Source organism: Drosophila biarmipes, unplaced genomic scaffold, assembly GCF_025231255.1.
Source record: "Drosophila biarmipes strain raj3 unplaced genomic scaffold, RU_DBia_V1.1 ptg000004l, whole genome shotgun sequence".
In the NCBI taxonomy this organism is placed as follows: Eukaryota; Metazoa; Arthropoda; class Insecta; order Diptera; family Drosophilidae; genus Drosophila; species Drosophila biarmipes.
Window position 1 is genome coordinate 3,135,335 of NW_026114526.1, and position 23,100 is coordinate 3,158,434.

A 23,100-nucleotide genomic window follows, 5' to 3' on the forward strand; every position below is an offset into this window, starting at 1 on the left:
GTTTGCGTAGAAACGGACGGACGGACAGACGGACATGGCTAGATCGACTCGTCTTGTAACGATGATCAAGAATATATATACTTTACGGGGTCGAAAACGTTTACTTCACTGCGTTGCTAACCTCTGACTAAAATCATTATACCCTCTGCAAGGGTATAACAAGATTTCTTCGTTAATATGACTATAATACACGAAAGGAAGTTAGCTTCGGCCAGCCGAAGTTTGTATACGCTTGCAGTTATAAAAAATAATCAATAATTTCATTTAATTGAATTCGAAATTCTTAAAAATATAAAAATTTATATTCCCAATATTATATCCAATATTATAATATGTCAAAAAGCCCCAAAGCAATAAATTTTTTTACATTATTTCCCACCAATTATCCGATCGTTCCTATGACAGCTATATGATATAGTCGTCCAATTTTAATAAAATTTAATTCGAAATTCAGAACTAATTAATAAATGTTATTTTCAAGCTTATAAGGTTATATGTAAAAAAACACCTAAGATATAATTTTTTCATATTTACCGATATAGCTGCCATAGAAACTACCGGAAAATTAGTCGGTAAATATGAAAAAATTATATCTGTGGTGTTTTTATACCCTTGCAGAGAGTATAATGATTTCAGTCAGAAGTTTGCAACGCAGTGAAGGAGACGCTTCCGACCCCATAAAGTATATATATTCTTGATCAGCATCACTAGACGAGTCGATCTAACCATGTCCGTCTGTCCGTTCGTCCGTCCGTCGAAGTGGTGGGAAGTAAGGTGAAAAACTTAATTTAACTTAAATTAACTTCTTTCTTGTTTAATTTAATTTTCTAACTTTATTTTTCTGTTTGTTTTTTAAAATTTTTTTGTAGTTTTTTAATTTTGTAGCGGTTTTATAGTTTTTTTTATTTTTTTTCTATTTTATTTTTTCTTTATTTCTTTATTTTTATTGCTTGTTTTTATACCCTTGCAGAGGGTATAATGATTTCAGTCAGAAGTTTGCAACGCAGTGAAGGAAACGTTTCCGACCCTATAAAGTATATATATTCTTGATCAGCGTCGATCCAGACATGTCCGTCTGTCCGTCCGCCTGTCGGAAATAATGTGAAACAAATTAGAGGTTTGGGCCTTTTTGACATATTATCTCATAATATTGGGAATATAAATTCTTATATTTTTAAGAATTTCGAATTCAATTTAATAAAATTTTTGATTATTTTATATAACTGCAAGTTACCTTCCTTTCTTGTTTAAATTTTTTTTAGTTTTGTTTGTTTTATTTTTTTTAGTTGTTTTGTTTGTTTTCAATTTTTTTTTAGTTTTTTGTTTGGTTTTTAAATTTTTTTAAGTTGTTTTGTTTGTTTTCTAAATTTTTTAAGTTGTTTTGTACGGTTGTAAAATTTTTTTTTGTTTGCTTTTCAATTTTTTTTTTATGGCTGGGAATATTTAGCTTATTGGTAGATTTACATTTATCTGAGGAGTCTTACCACTTGCAATGTTTGTACAGCAAAACTTTAATATATATATATATATATATATATATATAAGAAATCAACTCTGTTTTTTATGAAGCAAGAAAAAAACGAAAAAAAATTAAGCCGTTTCTATTATTTCTTCCACCAGTGTATGTCGGTTCCAAGCAGAACGGAATATTAAATTGAACATTAATTGCTACATTCGGTGCAATTTTCCGCACAATTTCTTCTTGTGAATAATATTTAAATTCGGCAAGAAACACATGCCGTTTCACAAAACATATCGCTGCATATAACGGACATAATCATAATCCGCGCTTTGCAACTGTGTCGGTGTCATATTCGCGGTGCAATGACCTTTCGGAAGGGAATAGAAAACAGAGAAAGAAAACCCGTTGAAATTTTAGACGCTTAAATTTCGCGGTTTCGCATCTACAGGGTGTAACTGAACTAAAATGGTGGACGCTCCAAGTGAAATTGACTTTTATAAAGGGGCAGGCCAGTTTGAATAGTTTAATTTGGCAGAATTATTGACTGATGCGCGGCGTAATTTTGCAAATATTTAATTTGACATCGAGTCAAAACTCTCTCGAGAATTACTTGTGCAACAAAGGCGCACCAGTAATGCAAATCCCATTGCCTTGCAAAACTATTTTGTAGGAGATGAACTCACGGAAGAAATCAAAAGTTCCGCATTTGGAAAGTGCCTCGTTTTTCTGGAAAATATTTAGATTGGCCGGATTTCTTTTCTGGTGTTGAAATGTGATCTGCTGCAGGCCTACGTGGCTTCTAAGCTAGATTCGAGAACTCTGGAACGTTGGGAAGAGAAAAAGGTCAAGAAATTGCATTTGTGCCTTAATTGCTTGCGGAAGGGTCATGGTTTGCAGCAATGCAAGTCGGGCAAATGCAAAACTTGTCATATGAAGCACCACACACTTCTTTATTTGACCCCTAGCCCACCGGCGCCATTAGCATCATCTTCATCAGGCGACCTTTACCCATCTTCTTCGCAATCTTCTACATTAATTGCATAATCGCCCACATCATCATACTCTCCACCTATCATAAATACCACCCAATACCATAATCAATACGTGTTTGCAACTGCTGTTGTTGTAATCGCGCTGGCTCTTTCATCCCATGCCGTGCTGTACTCGACTCATCATCGCAACTCAATTTCATTTCGACTCGTTGAGCTGCAGCTTATGTCACAATCGTTGCATATATCAATATCTGGAATATGAGAATCTTCACTTAACTCGGAAAAGGCAGTTAATATTATCGTCCAGTCTCAGGATTCTTGCTGTCATGCCTCCTTTACTGCTGTTGTCACAAAAATAATTACGGACTATCAGCCGCAGTTCGATATAAATGCTTCTACCTGGGATATTCCCAAAAATATTTCCTTGGCAGCCCCTCAATTTTACAAATCACAGAGTATTAATATGCTGATTGGAACAGAAATATTTTTTGATTTGATTTGCATGGAGAATTCACTTATCTGAAAGGCTGCCGACTCTGCAGAACTCCAAACTTCATCCGATCGTTTCTGGGGGTCTGATAAGCGAAAGAAGGGAAGTATGTGCCATAGCTACGTCAGTCAAGCCGAATTCATCTGAAACTGAAGATAAGTGTCTCACTGAATCTATAAAACGATTTTAGGATATAGGAAATTTCAGGAAATTCAATGAGGATATTCTTTGTGATCATTTATTTTAAGAAAATGTTACTCGGTTAGAGAGCGGGTAATACTCGGTTCGACTCTTAAACAGCAGTGGATTTGATGCTCTGGGTGATTCTTTTGGTCTCGCACTAAGGTGTGGATCGGATTTGCACCTAACTGCCCCACAATTCAGCTCGATTTCCCCTATTCAGGTTTTCAATCTGCGAGAATATATAAAGCTTTAAAATTTTCGTATCCAACAGATTTGCGCAAATCCAGGAATTTACGTCTGGAGTGTCATGGCACCATGTTCCGACGGACTTAAATCCTGTGGATGTAGTATCTCGAGCCTGCTCTCCGAGTGAACTACTCGTCTCAAAGCTCTGGAAACATGGACCTCCATTCCCACTTTTGGGATCTTCAGCTTGGCCGGCTAGCGAAAAGCTTCTTCGCGATCTACTCGAACAAGGACACGCCACCTTGATAAGCTTGGCTAAGATGGATTTTTCAGCCAATAGCAAGTATCAAAATGCCTTTAGAAAACTCCAGCGTGTATTTGCTTATGTATATCGTTTCATCTCGCTTCGGAACAAAGATTATTCTCGACGAGCCGGTCCCCTCACCGTACAAGATTTAATTGATGGATCGTGCATTCTTTTAAAAAGAATTCAGCTGTGCCATTTTGCACTTAACGTCAACAAGCCTTTATCAAAAGGGAGCCAGCTGCTCTCTCTAAACCCCATGATTGGAAACGATGGACTTTTAAGAATTGGAGGAAGACTGAAAAATTCGAATTTGGACTACAACGCCAGACCTCCCGTTATCATACCAAAAGGACATCCGGATACAAAGGCAATAAAAGTCTTTTATCACCGAAAGTTCTTACATGTTATCCCTCAGGCATTGCTTGGATCGTTTAGACAAAAATGTTGGCCAATAGGAGGAAGAAATTTTTTTGTCAGTGTTCTAAAAGGTGTTAGGTGTTTCCGAATCAAGCCAACTATTTTTCGAGAAATTATGGAGAGTCTGCCAGCTAATCGAGTCCGTTAAAACCCAGCTTTTAACACCACAGCCATCGAATTTTGTGCTTTGTGCACCCTTTTTTTTACAAGACTGAGGCTTGAAGCAAGCCACACCACAAATTCTACATTTCGATATTCATCTGCTTCTCAACCAAGGTCACTCATATGGAGATCATAAATGACTTATCAACAGCTGCATTCATCGCAGCATTAAGGCGATTTATTAGCGTTCGGGGAAAGCCAAGAACTTTGTGAACTGATAACGCCACTAACTTTGTAGGTGCTATAAACAAGATTGCAGAACTAAAGGAATTGTTTAAGAGTAAATATGTCGAATATTGATGCAACTTGTCTCTCCGATGGTATCGACTGGAAGTTTATTCCTCCTCGCTCACCACACTTCGGCGGGTTATGTGACATTCGACGAACTTCGAACTCCGATCCGGCTGGTTGCGACTTATATACTACCTGCGATAGAAAGAAGACTTTTGAGAAAGTTTCAGCAGGACAGCTTTAAAACTGAGACTAATTTTCGTAGCAACGGACGGACAGACGGACGGACAGCCGGGCGGACAGACGGACATGGCTAGATCGACTCGTCTAGTAACGCTGATCAAGAATATGTATACTTTATAGGGGCGGAAACGTCTCCTTCACTGCGTTGCAAACTTCTGACTGAAATCATTATACCCTCTGCAAGGGTATAAAAATGTCATCGTATTGTAAATAAATTCAAGAACAAAAATGCGTTAATAGTTTTTATAATTCGGCAAAATCCAACCTGCTTTTAGTCCACGAAACACGAAAAATTCTAGGCTAAAATCATTTAATATACAACTTTATAAAAACACATATACTTTAAAATGTGCTATTACTTATCGCGCCAAAAAGTCAACGCTTCTGATCAAGGAACAGCTGACTTTCAGTGCCACCGAATTTAGCAGGGCTAAAATGTATTTTTTCGGAACGTAAAAAGAAAATAGCTTTTTGCTAAAATATTGGGCATTGAGACCAGTGTGGGGTGTCTCGAGGGCAAGTGCAGAAACTATACTCAGGTTAAAGGGTAAATCGAAAAAAAAAAAATTCCTTTGTTTAAATGTAGATATAGCTACGGTGGCCTTAAGCCAGGCTTGTTTTATAATTATTTACATTTTTACTATGTCTAGGATTTATAGAAAGTGGAATAACTTTATTGCTTTTCAGGAAAGCTAGGATATTTAAGGTGTTAGGAGTAAGGAGTTCAGACAGGTTTGAGGGTAGAACCTTGTTCTTTCTGACAAGTATAGTGGACGTTCTAGGAGAATGTGATTAATGGTATCATTTGTATTACAGATTATTATTATTGTATTATACATTATAATATGTATAATATGTTCGTGAGTGAACTTGCAGATTCCCAGCCCTAATCTTGAAAACTTGACCAACTCCTGACGGCTTCCGCTGTATGGTTTATTGTGTTGGGGTTAATAAGTTTGTAGTGCTCTGAAGTTTTTTCCCATAAAGATGAGAATTTTTTTTAAATTTCTGTTTAATAAATAATTGTGAGTTCTTGTAGTTGGGATCCACAATAATTTTGTGTTTGATTAGTTGCTGTTGAGAATATCTCTCACTCGTTATACCCTCTGAAAGGGTATAAAAATGTCATAGTATTGTAAATAAATTCAAGAACAAAAATTCGTCAATAATATTTATGATTAATAATAATATAAAAATAATATAATGTAAGGTAAGGTCTATGTTTAGAAGGACAAAAGTGGATGTTTTTGTTTCCTTGGTCTACTTAGAGTGCTGACTATTCCATTTTCTAGAACGAATTCTGACGCTTTTTATAGTATCGAACAAATTTTGGGTTTCCTTTTGGCTTTCTTAATCTTTTGAAGGACGGTTTACCTCGGCTTCTATTAGAATATTTTTGATTGGTGTTGTACGCAGTGCTTCCAAAGCAAGTCTTACAGCTGCGTGGTAGATAGTTTTCAATTTTCTAAGATAAAAGAGAGGGCAATTTCCATAAAATGGGAAACAGTAATCAATTTTATACATTAGGAGAGCACTTATTCTATTTATTAATGATTAATTATGTTGAGCCTTTTTGATAATTCTACTGTCTATGTGTTCTTTCCATATGTAACTTTTTTAAATGGATTTTAATGGAGGTAGCTTGATTTAGAGAATACGCTTCTAATGTGATCGTAAAATTTCACCTATGTTTCCTGCAAGTATGTAGGCGATTGTTAGCTTTGGTGCCAGCTGTTAAAGTCACTTGTTATAATTGTATTATCAATGGGATTTCCATACATATTTACTAAGTTTCTTAGTTTAAAATTCTTTTTTTGGCCAGTATACGTGGATATTAGACGAAGCTTTTGTCTGGAGTGAAAAACAATTTCGATAGAATCAAAATCGTTGCTTAGATTAATTTCTTCGTAATGTGTTAAACTGTGAATTAGGATTCCTAGTCCACCGTGGGAATTGTCTGATTTATTTTTATGTATAATAGTAAAGTAAATAGGGATGGGAATGTTGTGAGGGGAATGTAAATGGGTTTCTTGCAGGCAGATGTCTTTAGGGGTAAAAAGTTTAAGTAGTAATTGAAGTTTATCTTTGGCTTTGAGTGATTGTTTTGATGTTAGGTTTGCCTTATTGTTATTTTGGCTGCTAGGCTTACGGTCGGACTCGGTCATCTTCTTTTTAACCTCTTTGAAAAGAAGATGACCGAGTCCGACGTCTGTTGCAACTTCGAAATCCATTTTTTCAACGACGGTGCGTTAGGAAGAACTTGTGGGTCGGTGATCCATGATGTCGTTATATGGTTGGATGCTATCCTGGAGTACGGAGGAGATTGGTTGATGTGGCGCATATTCTATATTCTGGTTACAGTTTTGTGGTCAACTTTTTGTAGGGTTTTTATTGTGGTGAAACCAGGGCATGTTTTATCTAGTGGGCTGTTGTAAACTCGTTGTTGTCATGTTAGCGGTTTATGCAAAACTTTGATTTGTCGCATTCGGCGTCTTCTGTGCTGTGAGCTTCCGGAGAACAATTGGTTTAGGCTGTAAGGCTTCTAAAGGCTTTGGTCGGGTGACTAAGCTTCAGGCATTTGCTGCATTTTAGTGGGCGCGGAATATGTGATGCGTATTTTTGCAATGTTGGATACCTTTTTATGGTTTAAGATTCTTAAGTATATCCAGTTCATCAATGTTGTGAGTTCAATCCATTTCGCCTCCGCAAGTGAAGTCAATAAACTTTTTAATCACGAAAAGTGAGACATTTTCAAACGTCTCATTGTCCGTTCTGGTGATGGTAATAAATTTCGGTTCGAATATTGTTGTCTTTATAAACAGAGTCATCTTCTTTTAAACCTCTTTAAAAAGAAGATGACCGAGTCCGACGTCTGTTGCAACTTCGAAATCCATTTCTTCAACGACGGTGCGTTAGGAAGATTTTGTGGGTCGGTGATCCATGATGTCGTTATATGGTAGGATGCTATCCTGGAGTACGGAGGAGATTGGTTGATGTGGCGCATATTCTATATTCTGGTTACAGTTTTGTGGTCAACTTTTTGTAGGGTTTTTATTGTGGTGAAACCAGGGCATGTTTTATCTAGTGGGCTGTTGTAAACTCGTTGTTGTCATGTTAGCGGTTTATGCAAAACTTTGATTTGTCGCATTCGGCGTCTTCTGTGCTGTGAGCTTCCGGAGAACAATTGGTTTAGGCTGTAAGGCTTCTAAAGGCTTTGGTCGGGTGACTAAGCTTCAGGCATTTGCTGCATTTTAGTGGGCGCGGAATATGTGATGCGTATTTTTTCAATTTTGGATACCTTTTTATGGTTTAAGCTTCTTAAGTATATCCAGTTCATCAATGTTGTGAGTTCAATCCATTTCGCCTCCGCAAGTGAACTCAATAAACTTTTTAATCACGAAAAGTGAGACTTTTTCAAACGTCTCATTGTCCGTTCTGGTGATGGTAATAAATTTCGGTTCGAATATTCTTGTCTTTGTAAACAGAGCTGGAAAGTTTAAGTCTGTTGGTAGGGGCGTTGTTGTTGGGTCTGTGCTAACACCCGCTGCACAGAGAACTTGCAATGTGATTTTTGTCTTGTTTTGTTTTTAAAACTGCTGATACTCGCGAAGTTCTGCCGATAGCACGTCTGTAGTCGATGATCTTTGGACTATTACCGATTTATACATGTGTATAAATAATAACTATTTCTAATTCGAAAAAAGCGAGTCTTCCTTACAACATAATAATAGTTAAATTCTATAAATGGGCCATTCTTTTATAAACCAAACGAATTGGTCAAAAATAAAATTTTCACATTTTTGATTTCACTGAAACTTTTTTTTACGTATAATATTTGGAAAATAAGTTAACACGTGTATCAGCATTTGACCAACAAAATATTTGCCACTCTATATCTCCATCTGTATTTATCCGATTGATTTCATGTCTTTATTTTATTAAAAAATTTCTTTTTATATACACAAAATTTTAAATTTCTTTAAAATGGAAAAAATTTTAAATTCGGTTGCCGAAGTTAACTTCCTTTTTTGTTATTTAGAGATTATCAACAGATTAATAGAATCTCAGAAATACAAATGCCATAAAGTTCTAATAAAAGCGATCGAGAAGGCTGCTAAAAATATCAGAGGGCTTATTACATTTAATTCGATGTCTTGAAAAACTATGAAAAACCCGATTGTATGTAACAGATTGGGGCACATTTTAAAATTAAAAAATTTTATTTTGTGGTGGGCATAGTTAATAATTTTGTTGTGTTATTTAACACATAACCTTATACGCTTGAAAATAAAATTTTTTAATTAGTTCTTAATTTCGAAATAAATTTTATTAAAATCGGACGACTATATAATATAGCTGTCATAGAAACGTTCAGATAATTGGTGGGAAATAATATGAAAAAAATTATAGCTTTGGGGCTTTTTGACATATTATCTTATAATATTGGGAATATAAATTTCTATATTTTTAAGAATTTCGAATTCAATTTAATAAAATTATTGATTATTTTTTATAACTGCAAGGGTATACAAACTTCGGCTTGCCGAAGTTAACTTCCTTTCTTGTTATTTCATGTTTTCCGACTAATTTTCCGATCGTTCCTATGGCACCTATATGATATAGTCGTCCGATATTGATAAAATTTAGTTCGAAATTCAAAACCAAAACCAAAATGTTATTTCCAAGCGTAGGAGGCTGTAAATTAAAAACACCGAAGATATAATTTTTCAATATTATTTTACCACTAATTTTCCGATTGTTCCTATAGAAGCTATATGATATAGTCGTCCGATTTTGATACAATTTAATTCGGAATTTAGAACTAATTTAAAAATATTATATCCAAGATTAGAAAGGTATATGTTAAAAGCACAAAAGATAAAATTTTTTTTTAATTTTTTTCCGATAGTTCCTATGGGAGCTATAAGTAGTCCGATCCGGCTGGTTTCGACTTATATACTACCTGCAATAGAAAGAAGACTTTTGGGAAAGTTTCAGCCCGATAGCTTCAAAACTGAGAGACTAGTTTGCGTAGAAACGGATGGACAGACGGCCAGACGGACAGACGGACATGTCTGGATCGACTCGTCTTGTGACGCTGATCCAGAATATATATACTTTATGGGGTCGGAAACGTTTCCTTCACTGCGTTGCAAACTTCTGACTGAAATAATTATACCCTCAGCAAGGGTTAAAAAACAAGAAAGGAAGTCTATACCCTTGCAGCTATAAGAAATAATCAACTTTAGTAAAACCATGTCAAATTTTTAATGATTGTTGCTGACTTCAGTGATATTAAAATATCACTGATATTGGCTTGCCGAAGTCAACATCCTTTCTTGTTTCCGATCGTTTTTGTTCATATTTATATTCTGAAAAAAAAGAACAAAAGGGAAAATGCAAATGATAAAAGTGAAGTTTGTGCCTCGTATTTTGAATAATGGTGTTGCTCTCTGCGACCAAGTTTGGATACATATTTACACAGGTAAGTGAAGTGTAGCTTATGTAGTTCAATATGAACAATAGAGTGAAAATAAAAATCCCAAAGGCATGTGTACATAAGTGCGCAGAAAAAAGGACATAATACATATGTACGACTGTACATGTGTACATCAAAGATACGAACTAAAAACAAATTTATAAAATTAAGTATTAAATTATAGCGATTCCGATTAAAAATGAATATTGCTAGAAAAATATAAATTATGAAAGCTTACAGATATTAGATTTCTGAAAGCATATATACTCATATCTCAAAAATATTGCGTCCAGAACGTGCTTAGTTTGTTGCACCTAGGTGTATTTCTGTGTACATGTTACAAGTGTATTAAAAAAAATACAGTTTGTGGCAATCCAAATATATGAAACTAAAAGCATGCGACGAGTCAAAAAACTTTGGAAAAACTAGCTAGTTTGCCGATGGCATAATTTACAACTCAATTTTGTAAACTTGTAATACGATCTAATAAGTATTTATTTAAGTAAAACTTTCCACATATTTAAAATATTACAGGTATTGACATAGTTTTTAATTCTTTACTAGAATAAAAGTGGGAAAAATAATTTTTTAAAATCCAAAATCCAAAACCATACCGACTATCAGATAGCTTTTAAATTAAAATCTTACTACATTTTTTTGGAATACTCTGGTTAAAATCGTAAAAAATCGCATTGACACATGGGATACGAAAATTAGTAAAATTATTGCCCTCCAATTTTATGCGTACGTGTTTCAGGTCCTTTAATTGCCACCTATTGCTTTTCAATAATGGGTAATCGACCTTCCGTTCCTTTTTTCCATGTGAACAGACTGCTGGTCAGGACGCAGAAAGCGGAAATGATAAATAGTTGGAATTGTTATTAAGTTTATTGAAGTTATGGAAGGGAGAAAAAAAAGGAGACAAAAAATTCTTTTAATTGGGGTGGACGCAATGGGTTTTGCCCTTCAATTTTGCATAAACAAATTTGTTGATTTTTTTACTGCCTTCAAGTACTTTTCAACACTGGGGAAACGATCTTCCGTTTCTGATGTGGGCGCATCAGTTTTGTGCAGTCAGCGGAAGGAAGTACTGGAGAGTGATACTCACATTAGCCGGAAATGGAGTGGTATGGCCTTACTTTAATATTCCTTTAAGTTTTTAAGTTTTGATATCATCTGTTTGGTCATTTTACTGTGAGTTTTTTTTGTATTATGTTCGTTGCGATGCCCCACTATCGAAAGCTGTGATCAGGGGCCTAGAGAAGCTGATCCTCGCTTATATATTACTCCCAATTGATCGCAACGATAATGATACAATTTTAAGAAAATAAAAGATTTATAGATTAATTAAAACTAAATACTTATGTAATATAAAAGAAGATCTAAAAAAGATATTTGCTAGCTTGTTGAATAGAAAATCTCTTGGAATACACACACAATTTACACAGATGGCGGCTAAGAAATGTTTTGAATAAAGCCAGTGGGTTCGCGAGGTTATATTTTTACTCCTGCTCCCTGAGCAAACATTGGCGTCCCCGGATAACTCATTAGTTCTTAGCCGTCATCGAAACTTCGGACTTTCGGAGTGTTATAAGCAAATCACCAAGAATTATATAACAAGTGCATCGGCATCGTACTACTACAAATGAAACTCCCGAAATTCGTCGGCAACTATGACGAGTTCAAAAATTGTATAGGTTTGTTCAACAGCTAAGTTCATAACGACGTATCTCTATAAAATGTCAAAAAGCTTAATCACCAGGTATCCTGGGAAGCCTTAGGAACATTAAAGGCTTACCAAATCACAGAAGCAAATTACGCGAAAGCCTACGCGGCCTTGGTCAAGGTTTATGATAAGACGTGTCCAATATTCTTTAGTATCTCTCGATTGTTTAAAATCCCAACTATGCAAGTGCCATTCGCCGCGGCGTTACGATCCCTCATCGGCATCGTAACTGATAAATATTATATACTCGCAACGGCCCTTGTCGAGGTTCGAAGTCAAGCAGGAGACAAACTGTGCGCTAGAATTTGTTAGACTCGGAGTAACAAGTCAATTTTTTTACTGATGAGTTGGCAAATAATTTGCAGTTAAAACTATACCGCCATGAGGAAAAATTGTTTTGCACTGGAAATTCCGCATGTACAGCTAACTTCGCAGTCCAGACGACTATTGGGTCTCAACTAAACTCCTTTGAAGGGTTTGTTGAATGCATAATTTTACCTTTAATTTCAGGGTATCACCCAGAAGCAACCGCAATTGCTCCTGATTGGATTCCAAATGTCATCTTTCAAGCAGACGCTAACTTTTTCAATCCTACATCTACATATACAGCCTCGCCTGGACGGCACTTAACCAATGTCAGTAAGGTTAAAAGAATAACAACACATACATTTCATTTCGCATACGGCACAATGTTGAAACTGTGAAACGATCGCGTTTTATCAGCTACAGAACTCCGGCTTTCCTTTTCTATTTTCGCGCAGGCTGTTTAGTGTATGTCGTTTGCAGTTGAAATAAACACTAAAAAAAAATGTTCCCATACCCGGTTCTAACCAAAGGCGGTGCTGTTTTGCGCCTATGCACGCACTGTGTCCGATCTATGCCACGGTTTATGTCGCAAATAAGAGTCAGTCGACCCTAACTCATTTACTTTCTGTTTCAGCAGATTTGCTAAGCTTGACCTGCTCAAACAACTTGATTGCGCAGCTCAGTTTCGGGAACGCCCAATGCTCGCTGCTTTACCCCTCATCCGGACGACGACTTTCCACACCTTAAACCCCAGCTCTTATCAGCTCATATCAGCCAGAACAATGATTTCTTAAAGACTGGTCCCATCAACTGTACACATTTATGGAAGGCCTGCAGCGATTCAACGAGGGTGATGATTGTTTTCTATTTACTTTCTACGATGCCCGTAAATTATTTATGTAAATTGTTAAAAGGTGTCTTCGGTTGATATTTGCACCCATAAAAAAATCCGTTTGAGTCGTTCAAAATCAAGTCCAAACGGGGTCGAAAAGTGCGTAAGCTGTTTACAGTTCATTAACGCTCGTTCATATAATTCAAACGAATTTTTGATGTTAGTTTCCAACTTAACTATGGAATATTAAAATATAAAACAAGAACCCTTTAGTCGAATGTCCCGACTATCAGATACCCGTTACCCAGCTTAAGGGAGCAAAAGGATAATAAAGATATATAAGCAGAAAAGCGATATTTTAAAGCGCCACCTACCGGCTATTTCAGTAGTTGTTATGTGAACGGCAGACAGATATAAGCGTTCTGGGCATTACTGAGCGTTAGAGTAGGCGTGACACCTTTTTTTAGGTCAGTCGATAGGTATTGATGAGACAAATACATTTCAGTTTAATGTTTGTTTCTATCATAAAAACTGTAGGCGCTACAAATTTTCGCGGATTGTGAGCGTTATAAAGGGCGTGGCACCCCGCTGAAACTAACTTGCGTGCCATGTTTGACTGTTCTAGCTTTAATAGTTCTGAGATCTCAGCGTTCATACGGACAGACTGGCAGACGGACATGGTTAGATCGACTCGGCTAATGATCCGGATCAAGAATATATACTCGTATACTTTATGGGGTCGGAAATGCTTCATTTTATCTGTTACATACTTTCTGACGGATCTAGTATACCCTTTTATTCTACGAGTAACGGGTATAAAAAGGAATGTTTGTGTACATTTGTTTACTTTTCTTCTGTTACTTGCTAGAATTTAAAGTATTGATTTTATTTTTTGCTACTAAAAAGCTATACGAAGCTACTGTGCTTCAATGTGTCAATGTGTGGACAATCGTGACACTAAACCTAAATAAATTTTTTAATGAATGGCAGTTTTTCTTGAACGCCGTTCGATATCTGAGAATTAATTTTAGCAAAACGTTCGTATTTGTTACAACACCGTTCGATCTTTGTGAACAAACGTTCGAAAGTAAGAACTAATAATGGAGCATTAATTGTTCGCAAATCATAAAAATTTCTTTTTGTTTTTTTTTCATTCTCTTTTTTCTGGTTGTGGTACTGACAGGAGCAAAACATTTTTTTTGCGGTTTGTGGCTGTTAGACGTGGCATCAGACTAAATTTCACTGGCTCTGCACATAAAGCCCAAGAATCTGCACGCAAAATCTGAAAATTATATTCTTTTATATCTTATAAATCTGAAAATTATATTCTTTTATATCTTATTACATACTTCTCGACAAATCTAATATATCTTTTTACTCTAAGAAGAACGATATATATAAAGATTTCCTTAAATTAATCATACCGCAAATATCAGACACAAACCAAGAAATTTATTTTTTATTTAAATAAAATGGCGTCACGCCTAGACAACCAATAAGTGATGAGATATTTTTCCTTTATATATTTGTGTGTATATTAAAATTGTAAACGTACCTTTAACATGCTAGCGCAGTTCAGCGAGCTCCGATCATTGTCCTTATTGTACGTCGAAAATGGACTATTATTTGATCCATACCATGGGTCATTTAGAGAGTCTCCAGCGTTGCCTTCATATCCGTCTATTTCAAGTTTATAATAATCTGCTTCTGAGTATATTTTAAAATTTGAGTATTGCGCATAGCTAAAAAAAGAAAGAAATATATAGGACTAATATTTTCATAGTTCTGAACTTTTATCGATAAAAGCTTCTTATACCTTTTTCAATAATTAAAGAAAAAAAAAACTGTCATCGGGAAAAATGGTATTAAAGGGTGAACGTTTTCATGAAAACCTTTTTCACAACTCTACCTGGGCTATCATGACAAAATTGTATCGATAAACATAAAACATTGTATCGCGACGAAGCACCATCTTAGAGTGGGATTTTGAAAAAAAGAAATTACGGTGTTTTAAAATAAGTTTATAAGATCCTCACAGTTACTTATCATGGATCTATGCTTTCGCCCGAAAGAAAACAGCAACCGACAGTATGGTACTTCGAAGACAAACCAAATTCAACGACAATTGTTAGTGGAAGAAGCACTTGGAAGTTTATGGTTGCCTCTTTCTTTGGTAAAACTGGACATGTGGTGACTGTTCCGCTCGAGCAACGTATGTAAGGTGGTCAGCTTAGAGTGGTTCACCACTATTTTTTGCCTTAAGAGTGAAAAAAAATCGAAAACCGAACAAAAGAAGGCTGCTACTACTATGCGAGCTCAAACGAGAGCCTTATTAATAAATGTTTGTCCCCAGAAGAAGTTGGAGCTTTAAATGGGAGAGGAGAAAGTGCTTCGACAAATGGTTTAAGCGAGAATACTTTGAAAAACATTCAAACCATTTTTCATTTTGACTTTCATTATTGGACCAGAAATACATACATACATATATGCAGCAGCTCTCTTATTTCAGATTTTCCCGCGTAAAAATTTACTGCCGATAGCTTATCGTTTGACACTGTGATATCGGAAACAAAAAGAGCTAGATGAAGTGGATTATATACATACATACATAGATTCCTTACCCGCAGGAGCAGGAGTGAATATTAATCATTGCGAACCCACGGTTAAAAGCATTGCCTAGCCGTCACGTGTGTAAATTGTGCGCTTATAACAAGAGCTTTTCAATTCAACAATGTTACCAAATATTGTTCTTCTCATCTTCTTCAATATAGAACATAGGTATTTTAAACTTGCTTAACATAGTATTTTAATGAATTTAGGATTTTTAGTATTAACTATTTTGTAGTAATTTTAGACTCTCCAGAAACTTTATTTACTTGCAGATATGAGCAGCCCTCCTACGCCTATCTGGCACGTTATACCGAACTCCGCTTATTCTAAATGGTCGAATGACTCTAACATGGTTAAATGGCACGGTTTTTATTATTTGGGACATTACCCGCGGCTTATGTATATTGCTAACAGTTCGTGCATAGTCTAACAACAGCCCTGCACTCTCGTCGTGCATTGATTGAACAAATTATTCCCTTTAGAAATTAATATCCGCTGGTCGACCGCCCAATTGCATCAAGGGCATGCGATTTTGGAAAGATTTATTGCTGATAAATAGGCAAAGCCTTTGGTAAGAACTGGGAGGTTGCCATAGTTTTTTAGTGTCCAAAATTCGACTACAAATGACTGACGATGAACAGTTTGCTCGATGATACAAAATAAAAAGCTAGGATCTGAAACTAATTAAACTTAATCAACCATTCCAAAAGTTAAGTGTTGCTATTCTCACGACCTTCACAAAGGAAAAATAATTTGTAGGAATGGATAAAAAAAATCCCCTTTTGCGATGAATTTCAAAGAAAATTGTAGCCAATGACTGTCTAACTGGCCTATGGGACAAGTCCGTAGGCAAAAACGAAGGGCCTTCGAACCATGGCAGTGTACATTTTGGCCGTACACACGAGGCTGTATAGTTAGCCCTACCAGGCGAACACGACTTAAGTGGCTCTACCCGACGCGTCGAATGCGACTGAAGAACTTGCTGGTCATAGAATACACTGATGTGGGTCATAACAACGAGGCTCGTTGCGTATTCTACTATCTGTAGCCCATCCGTATTTGTTATTCTCTAAGCAAGTCGAAAAACAAGTCAGCGCCGACCAGCATGTCGACGCCTTTAGGATTAAAAAATTTGGGTCTGCCAGGAAGATACCATTTTGAATTGTATCAGTTAGTATCAGATAGTTGTTGTTGCGCAACGCACATTTGGCCGCGTGCTTTTGTTATGTAATTCTTGGTGATTTTTGAACTTTTCAGAATCCGCTCATCCGACGTCAACATGACGGCTGAGAACCAGTGAGTCTACCTGGGGATGCCAATAATTGCTCAGGGGTAGTAGTGAATATCCAGCTGCGCAAACCACTGGATTTCTTAAAAACATCGCATAGCCGGTATGTAAATAATGCGTTTATATTAAGAGCTTTTTAATTCAACAATCATTATTCTTATTTTTTTCAATATAGTACATAAGTATTTCGAGCATTTTAAATCTAGTATCTTACATAATCTTGTATTTTTACTATATAGTATTTTATTGTAGTTTTAGTATGAACCAGTGCGCAGCAACACATTGAGATCAAAGCACATCGTGTCCAAGCATTATCCTCATACCTGTTTCGGCCATATTACCACTCTTTTTTAGGGTGTAAACGTAAAATAGTTTACATTTAAACAATTATATCTGGCGAACGGAAGACACGATTTTCATGGGTCAAAAGCAGGTGAAGTTGGGTTTACACAACCGATTATAAGAAATTTAATTCGCATTATGCCATCACGAACCTTGAGGGAGTTGGACTCGGGATCGAAACGAAAGCAGGGGTATAGCTCTCTTCAGCTCCGCATTAGCTGTTAAGAAGCTGTTGGAGGTGCAGTCCATTAGATCGCCAATGAAGATGTCGTCGGAGATCGTATTAAAGGTGGTTCTGATGAAAGATATAATATAAAAATCATGTTAATTTTTTTTTTGGCCAGACCTTACTTTGTGTATGATCTTGTATGGACACGCCCGGCAGGATGGCCATGGAGGGAGCGAAGTGTCACTGGCTATGATCCTGTTCGATTGGATTATATCTTAAGCTTTCACTTCTTTTTTGATTCGACCGGTTCTGGTATTTCTTCCTGTGGGTCACGTCCCACAATAATGGGAAACATCTTGTTCTGAACTCCTGAATCCGTTTTTAAAGTAATTCTTGTGTTTTCTTCCTTTTTTAAATTTTGGTTTCCACTCGCCTACTGCACAAACAAAGCTAAAGATCCAATTTCTTATTTTTTTGGGCCGCTGCCCATATTTACATAGCTCATCCGCGCTGAAAACCTGCCGCTGAGTCCTTGCTTGTTAAGTATCCAGATTTGTTGCTGCAGATATTCTTTTTTGTGCAGCCGTTCCTTTCTAGGTCCTCCAGGGCCAGTATCATAACAAGATTCACTGTTTTATTCTCCTGCACTCCGGCCACGTAAAATGATAGGAGATCGCCAATGACTATAAGTCTTGTTATGAGACGAAAATAGTCAGAAAAAAAACTTATTAACCGTCTGTATTAATTACAAAATGAAACAAATCTTCTGGCGCAGTCCGCATCATGTGTGACTCGATAATTTTAAATGCCGTCGTATTTTTTTTACGTCGAGCAACTTTTTTTTATCTGTGCATTTATGTCCTACAAAAGTGACTTCAAACAGCAAATGACTAATAAGTCATCCATATAAAGAAATGCTCGTGAAAATTCTAGTCCGAAGAATGATTAGTCTTCATTCCCTGAAAAGAACTTCAAGCTGTTTTTGTTGAAGATAAATGTTTAAAATTAAAAAAAAAAAAAAAGTTATAATAGGTTATGGGCCCAGGAACGTTTTGTTCAGTTTAAAGTAAAAGAAAAAAGGATTTGGCGAAGCACGTCACGAAGCTCTTAGGCGCGACCGATTGGCCGATTTGGAAAAGAAAAATTAGGGACCTGATAGATTATTACGACGGAGCTCTCGACGCGTTGGATGGAAAAATCGTCAAACCGGATCCATTGCCAGAAGGTGCCTCAGCAGCAGATGAAAAGGAGCACAAGGAGAAGAGCGACTTTTTTCGTAAGGCCAACAGCTATGCAAAATCCATGATTACCACTGCGGTCACGGACTCGGTGTACCAGAAGATCATGGACAAGGAGACAGCACACGATACGTGGGAAGCCCTGAAAAATCGGTTTGAAGCAACAGCGAAGGACCATGTATTCAGGATATGCAACGAGTTTTTCGCTTTCTCTTGGAATCCAGATAACGATGTATCAACCCACATAGCAAAATTGCGTAGTCTATGGAACGATTTAAATCAAGCTTAGAAGGCTAAAAATGAAACTGAGCTGCCAGATTTAATACTTATTTGTGAAACGCTACATATTTTGCCAAAAACCTTTGAAACGTTCCGTCAAAGTTGGATGCTTTTGACAAAAGAAGAAGAAAAGACTTTCGACGAATTAACTAATCAAATTGTCATGTTTGAGAAAAATTTTAAAACAAAAGAAATTGACGAAAAGGAAAGCCAGGAGGCTTTTTCTACCACAGCAAAAAAGGAGCATCGCTAGGATTCAGGAGCATCTGGTCGGAGATTCGATACCTGCCGCTACTGCAAGAATGGGATAATTGGGATCGAACAAATCCCGACTGAGGAACAACTCGCAGATATGATGACGAAGCCGATCCTCAATACTCGTCTCCGGATTCTTTGCAACAAGATTGGACTCTACTGAAGGAGAAAAACACCCTTTACTTTGCTTTATATGGAGTCATAAAATTTTCAAGTTTGTCAATTGAATTGTTATTTTTGAATTCTCACAAGGGAAAGTGTTGAAGATAAATGTTTCAAATTCAACAAAAAAAGAAGTTTTAATAGTTTTTAAGCTGAATGGTAATCGTGCGAAGCAAAAACTTTTTTTGTTTAATTTGATTAAAACCTGACATTAAATAAGGGTATGAAAAATATTTTGCTCTACCAAGTTGATTTAAAATATAATAATCAGTTCTAGGGAGTGGAATTTTAACAGAATTGTGTTTTTTATACCCTTGCATACCCTCTGCAATGATTATAGTCAGATGTTTGCAACGCAGTGAAGGAGACGTTTCCGTTTTCTATATTCTTGAGCAGCATCACTAGACGAGTCAATCTAGCCAAGTCCGGCCAATTAAAAAGCTATCGGGCTGAAACTTTCAAAAAGTTTTCTTTCTATTGCAGCTAGTATATAAGTCGGAACCAGCCGGATCAAAATCAGACAACTTGTTATATGTTATAACTGTCATAGGAACGATCGGTAAATTTATAATAAAATAATCCGAAACAAATTATAGCTTCGGTATTTTTTGACATATTATCTCATAATTTGGGGAATATAATTTCTTATATTTTTAGGAATTTCGAATTAAATTTAATAAGAATCGGATGACTCTAACATGTAGGTGTCAAAAAAATGGGCAGAGAAATAATGAAATCATACTTTTTAAAACCGCTGAAGCTAGCAAGAATCCTTAAAAATTGAACATACGGTTACTAATATTAATTATTTTGTATTTGTAGTTATAAAAACTTCAGTTTCTCAAATTTGAGCTTGCGAAGTAAACTTTGGTTCTTGTTTTAATATGATGATAGTCAATTACTAATCGTCAGTTTTTCATTTCCGAATTTTGAAGTGACTTTTTGTGTACTAATAAAAGTGGGCTATTGTAAGGTGATACAGACGGTTCCATTATTTTGTCGTAAATGAGCTTTTGGACTTGCTTTCTGTAACTGTTTGTATGTATATTGGTTCATCTCAGTTTTTGTTTATAAAAATTATTCGAAGTAATCGATTCGGTTTCTAAGCCGAATACAATGCTATATAAGGTGCATATTGTTGTTAATTGTTTATTTTATTGTGGCAAGAATTTTTTTGTAGAGTTGGATTAATACAGTTTTTCTTGGTCTTTAAAGTCTCCTTTAACTACATCGTAGTTTGAAGGTCATTCAAGTTTAATGTGATCTGATGTGTATTTATTGTGTTTACTAGTCATATAAATACCGTCCTGAATTTCCTGATTCGGAATCAATACACTGTCTTCTGCTGAACTTATTTCCCATTTTGTTTGTGATTTTGCTGGCGTTGTCGGCAGAGCTGTATATTATTGGAACAGAAATCGGATATCTTAGGTTATTTGGTCATATTATAAGCCGGCCTTATTAAAATAAATTCCCAGTATTCCATCATAGCGAATAGCGGTGATTGGGTAACTTTTTTCCTTATCCCCTGTATATTGATTATATAATTATTTTGAATATATTTAGAAACACTAGAATTTAACATAACGCCCGAGATTAAGTAATTTTAATTGTACCACCAAGAATTTTAGTATTTTTTATCGATGTTGTAAATCGTTAGAGATATTATGTTGTTTAGTTAAATGCGGTCATACGAAATGGCAATAAAACGTTTGTTCATTCGTACGTTTGTACGTTCGTTAATGCTTATGATCTGGTTCTATGCTACAAGACTGGTTTTCTTGTTTGGGTGTTGGCTTAGCAACGTTAAAGGCAACTATCAGGGGATTTTTTCCGATCGGCGTCATTTCTTTGATGGGCCGCCTTTGTTGAGTGGAATTCTGGCAATAGGACAACAAGTCGCACTCAGTACCTACAAACATACAACAATAAGGTATTCCATTTTATGGTGAGTGACGGCTACTGTGCAGCCAGCACTAAACTACATGCAAGCACCGCGGAAACTTCTACGCAACCTGAAGATATCCCCGCAACGAAATGTTTTATTCGAAACAGCTTTGTCGAGCCCGTTAATTAGATGGACGTCCCGCAGACTGCCTGATCTTCCAGAGTTCGAAGGTCAGCCTATGAATTATATTAAGCACGAGCATCTGTTAAGTCGCTGCTTATACACCCTAGTAAAGTGCAGCTTGTAATGAATCTGTTCCGAAATGGACGTCCGGAGGAACTGATACGTAGTCAAGTGAAAAGCGTGCCAGATGTGCAGCCGATCCAAGAGCACAGCGTAATAAGATCAAGCCGTTTGCCGTACGGGTCAGCAATGTCGCAGCGTTTCTACAGTAAAGACCGAACGGGAAGCAGCACCTACGAAATCCTACCTTAATGGAGGAGCTGGTCGCCAAACTACTACTGAGCAAAAGATTGGATTGGGCCCGGCACGGCGCCGCAATAGGGTGCTACCCAACGGTCAAGCACTTGAACGAATGGACATGCACTCAATGGACGATGTACGGGGAGAATGCGCAGCTGGACACCTTTGTGCTGTTCGACGTAGGTTGATCGACGAGAACCTCACTTGAAGCCTAAACCTGAAAGGCAAGTGTCGGCAGTTTAAAATTCACTGGTTTGGTATTAATTCAGCGAGGGAGAACACAAAGATGGAAAGCTTCCAGATTAGTGGAGTAGGCAGACCGAAACGCCATGGTTTAAAAAATGTGTATGCGGTCTCTAGCCTCAATCTTTCTATGCAAAGTCTGCGTCGAGAAAATGTAAAAGCGGAGAAGGCTTCCGCACGCCTTCCGATGAAGCCGTATCGTAATGCGGTGCTGCGGAGGAGGACCTTATTCAGACGCTACCAAACTTAGATGGACGGTTTTTGTGCCTGTAAAAAGTTAGATGAGCTTACCAGTTCAGAGATCCTGTCTCCTAGCCGCACCAAAGTATGATCATGTCGAGAATATGGTCTTCGAAATAGAGAGTTTCGAGCTTTGGGAATCCTGGACGGGCCAACGATACTAAACTGGATTGTTGTGGAAATATGATAAAGTAACCTGCCATGGCTTTCAAGAGACTTGTCAACATTGAAAGAAAGATGAGACGCGATGACAACTTTGCGCCGGCTTACAATTCGATCATAAGGGACTAAGTCAACAAGAGCTATGCACAACGCCTGGAGCAACAGCAAGTGACAGATCTTGTACCTGCCGCACTCGCCCAGAAAGATTCGTCTAGTCTTCGACGCTGCAGTAAAGGTGAGCAAAATATCTCTGAATTCAGTCTGGGCCTTTGACCAACAGTTCAAGTCTCCGCCAGCCAGTGCTTATTTTCCGAAGAAGCTGTCGGGATCTGGGCAGATATGAAGGAGATGTTTCATCAGGTTCTGATACAGCCCCAGGATAGATGGGGCAGAGATTCCTGTGAAGAAGAACTGGAGATGACCGGCGAGATCCAGATCTGAACGAGATGGTGGTGATGACGTTTGGATCGGCTTGTTCGCCGTACTAAGCGCATCACGTGAAGACTATAAATGCTTCAATGTACAGATACCCGCGCAGTTCAGGCCATCAATGAGTATCACTATTTAATTATTACGTGGATAGCTTCTTCTCGGACGATAAAAAAGCTATTGCTGTACTAGCAGGAGTAAGGAAAATTTATGTTAAATCTGGATTCGATTTGTGCCGCTTCTTCGAGTTCTGAATGTCTGGTCAAGGCCATCAAATAGCAGAAGCGTGAGATTTG

The 23,100-nt window shown here is 36.9% G+C and overlaps 1 protein-coding gene and 1 long non-coding RNA gene across 11 annotated transcripts in view; one reads left to right on the plus strand and one right to left on the minus strand.

The window, feature by feature from the left end:
- Window positions 1-23,100, minus strand: part of LOC108032733 (techylectin-5B) — a 405,968-nt gene that overhangs the window by 74,906 nt on the left and 307,962 nt on the right. For 5 of the 8 annotated variants that reach the window (XM_050889668.1, XM_044091525.2, XM_050889669.1 and 2 more), the window contains one exon: window positions 14,572-14,758. The exons of 1 other annotated variant lie outside the window; for it this stretch is intronic. In XM_050889668.1, the coding sequence (XP_050745625.1) occupies window positions 14,572-14,758 (187 nt within the window). Of the gene's footprint in view, window positions 1-1,571; window positions 3,094-14,571; window positions 14,759-23,100 lie in introns of those variants that run through there. 2 more of the 8 variants (XM_044091526.2, XR_007764850.1) reach the window with 2 other exon arrangements.
- Window positions 16,690-17,815, plus strand: LOC108032678 (uncharacterized). Of its 3 annotated transcripts, none has more exons than XR_007764853.1 (4): window positions 16,690-16,796; window positions 16,884-17,017; window positions 17,154-17,545; window positions 17,601-17,815. It is a non-coding gene; the product is annotated as an uncharacterized LOC108032678 (long non-coding RNA). The 3 variants fall into 3 exon arrangements; XR_007764852.1 differs by having other exon boundaries at window positions 17,269-17,545; XR_007764851.1 differs by having other exon boundaries at window positions 16,691-16,796; window positions 17,167-17,545.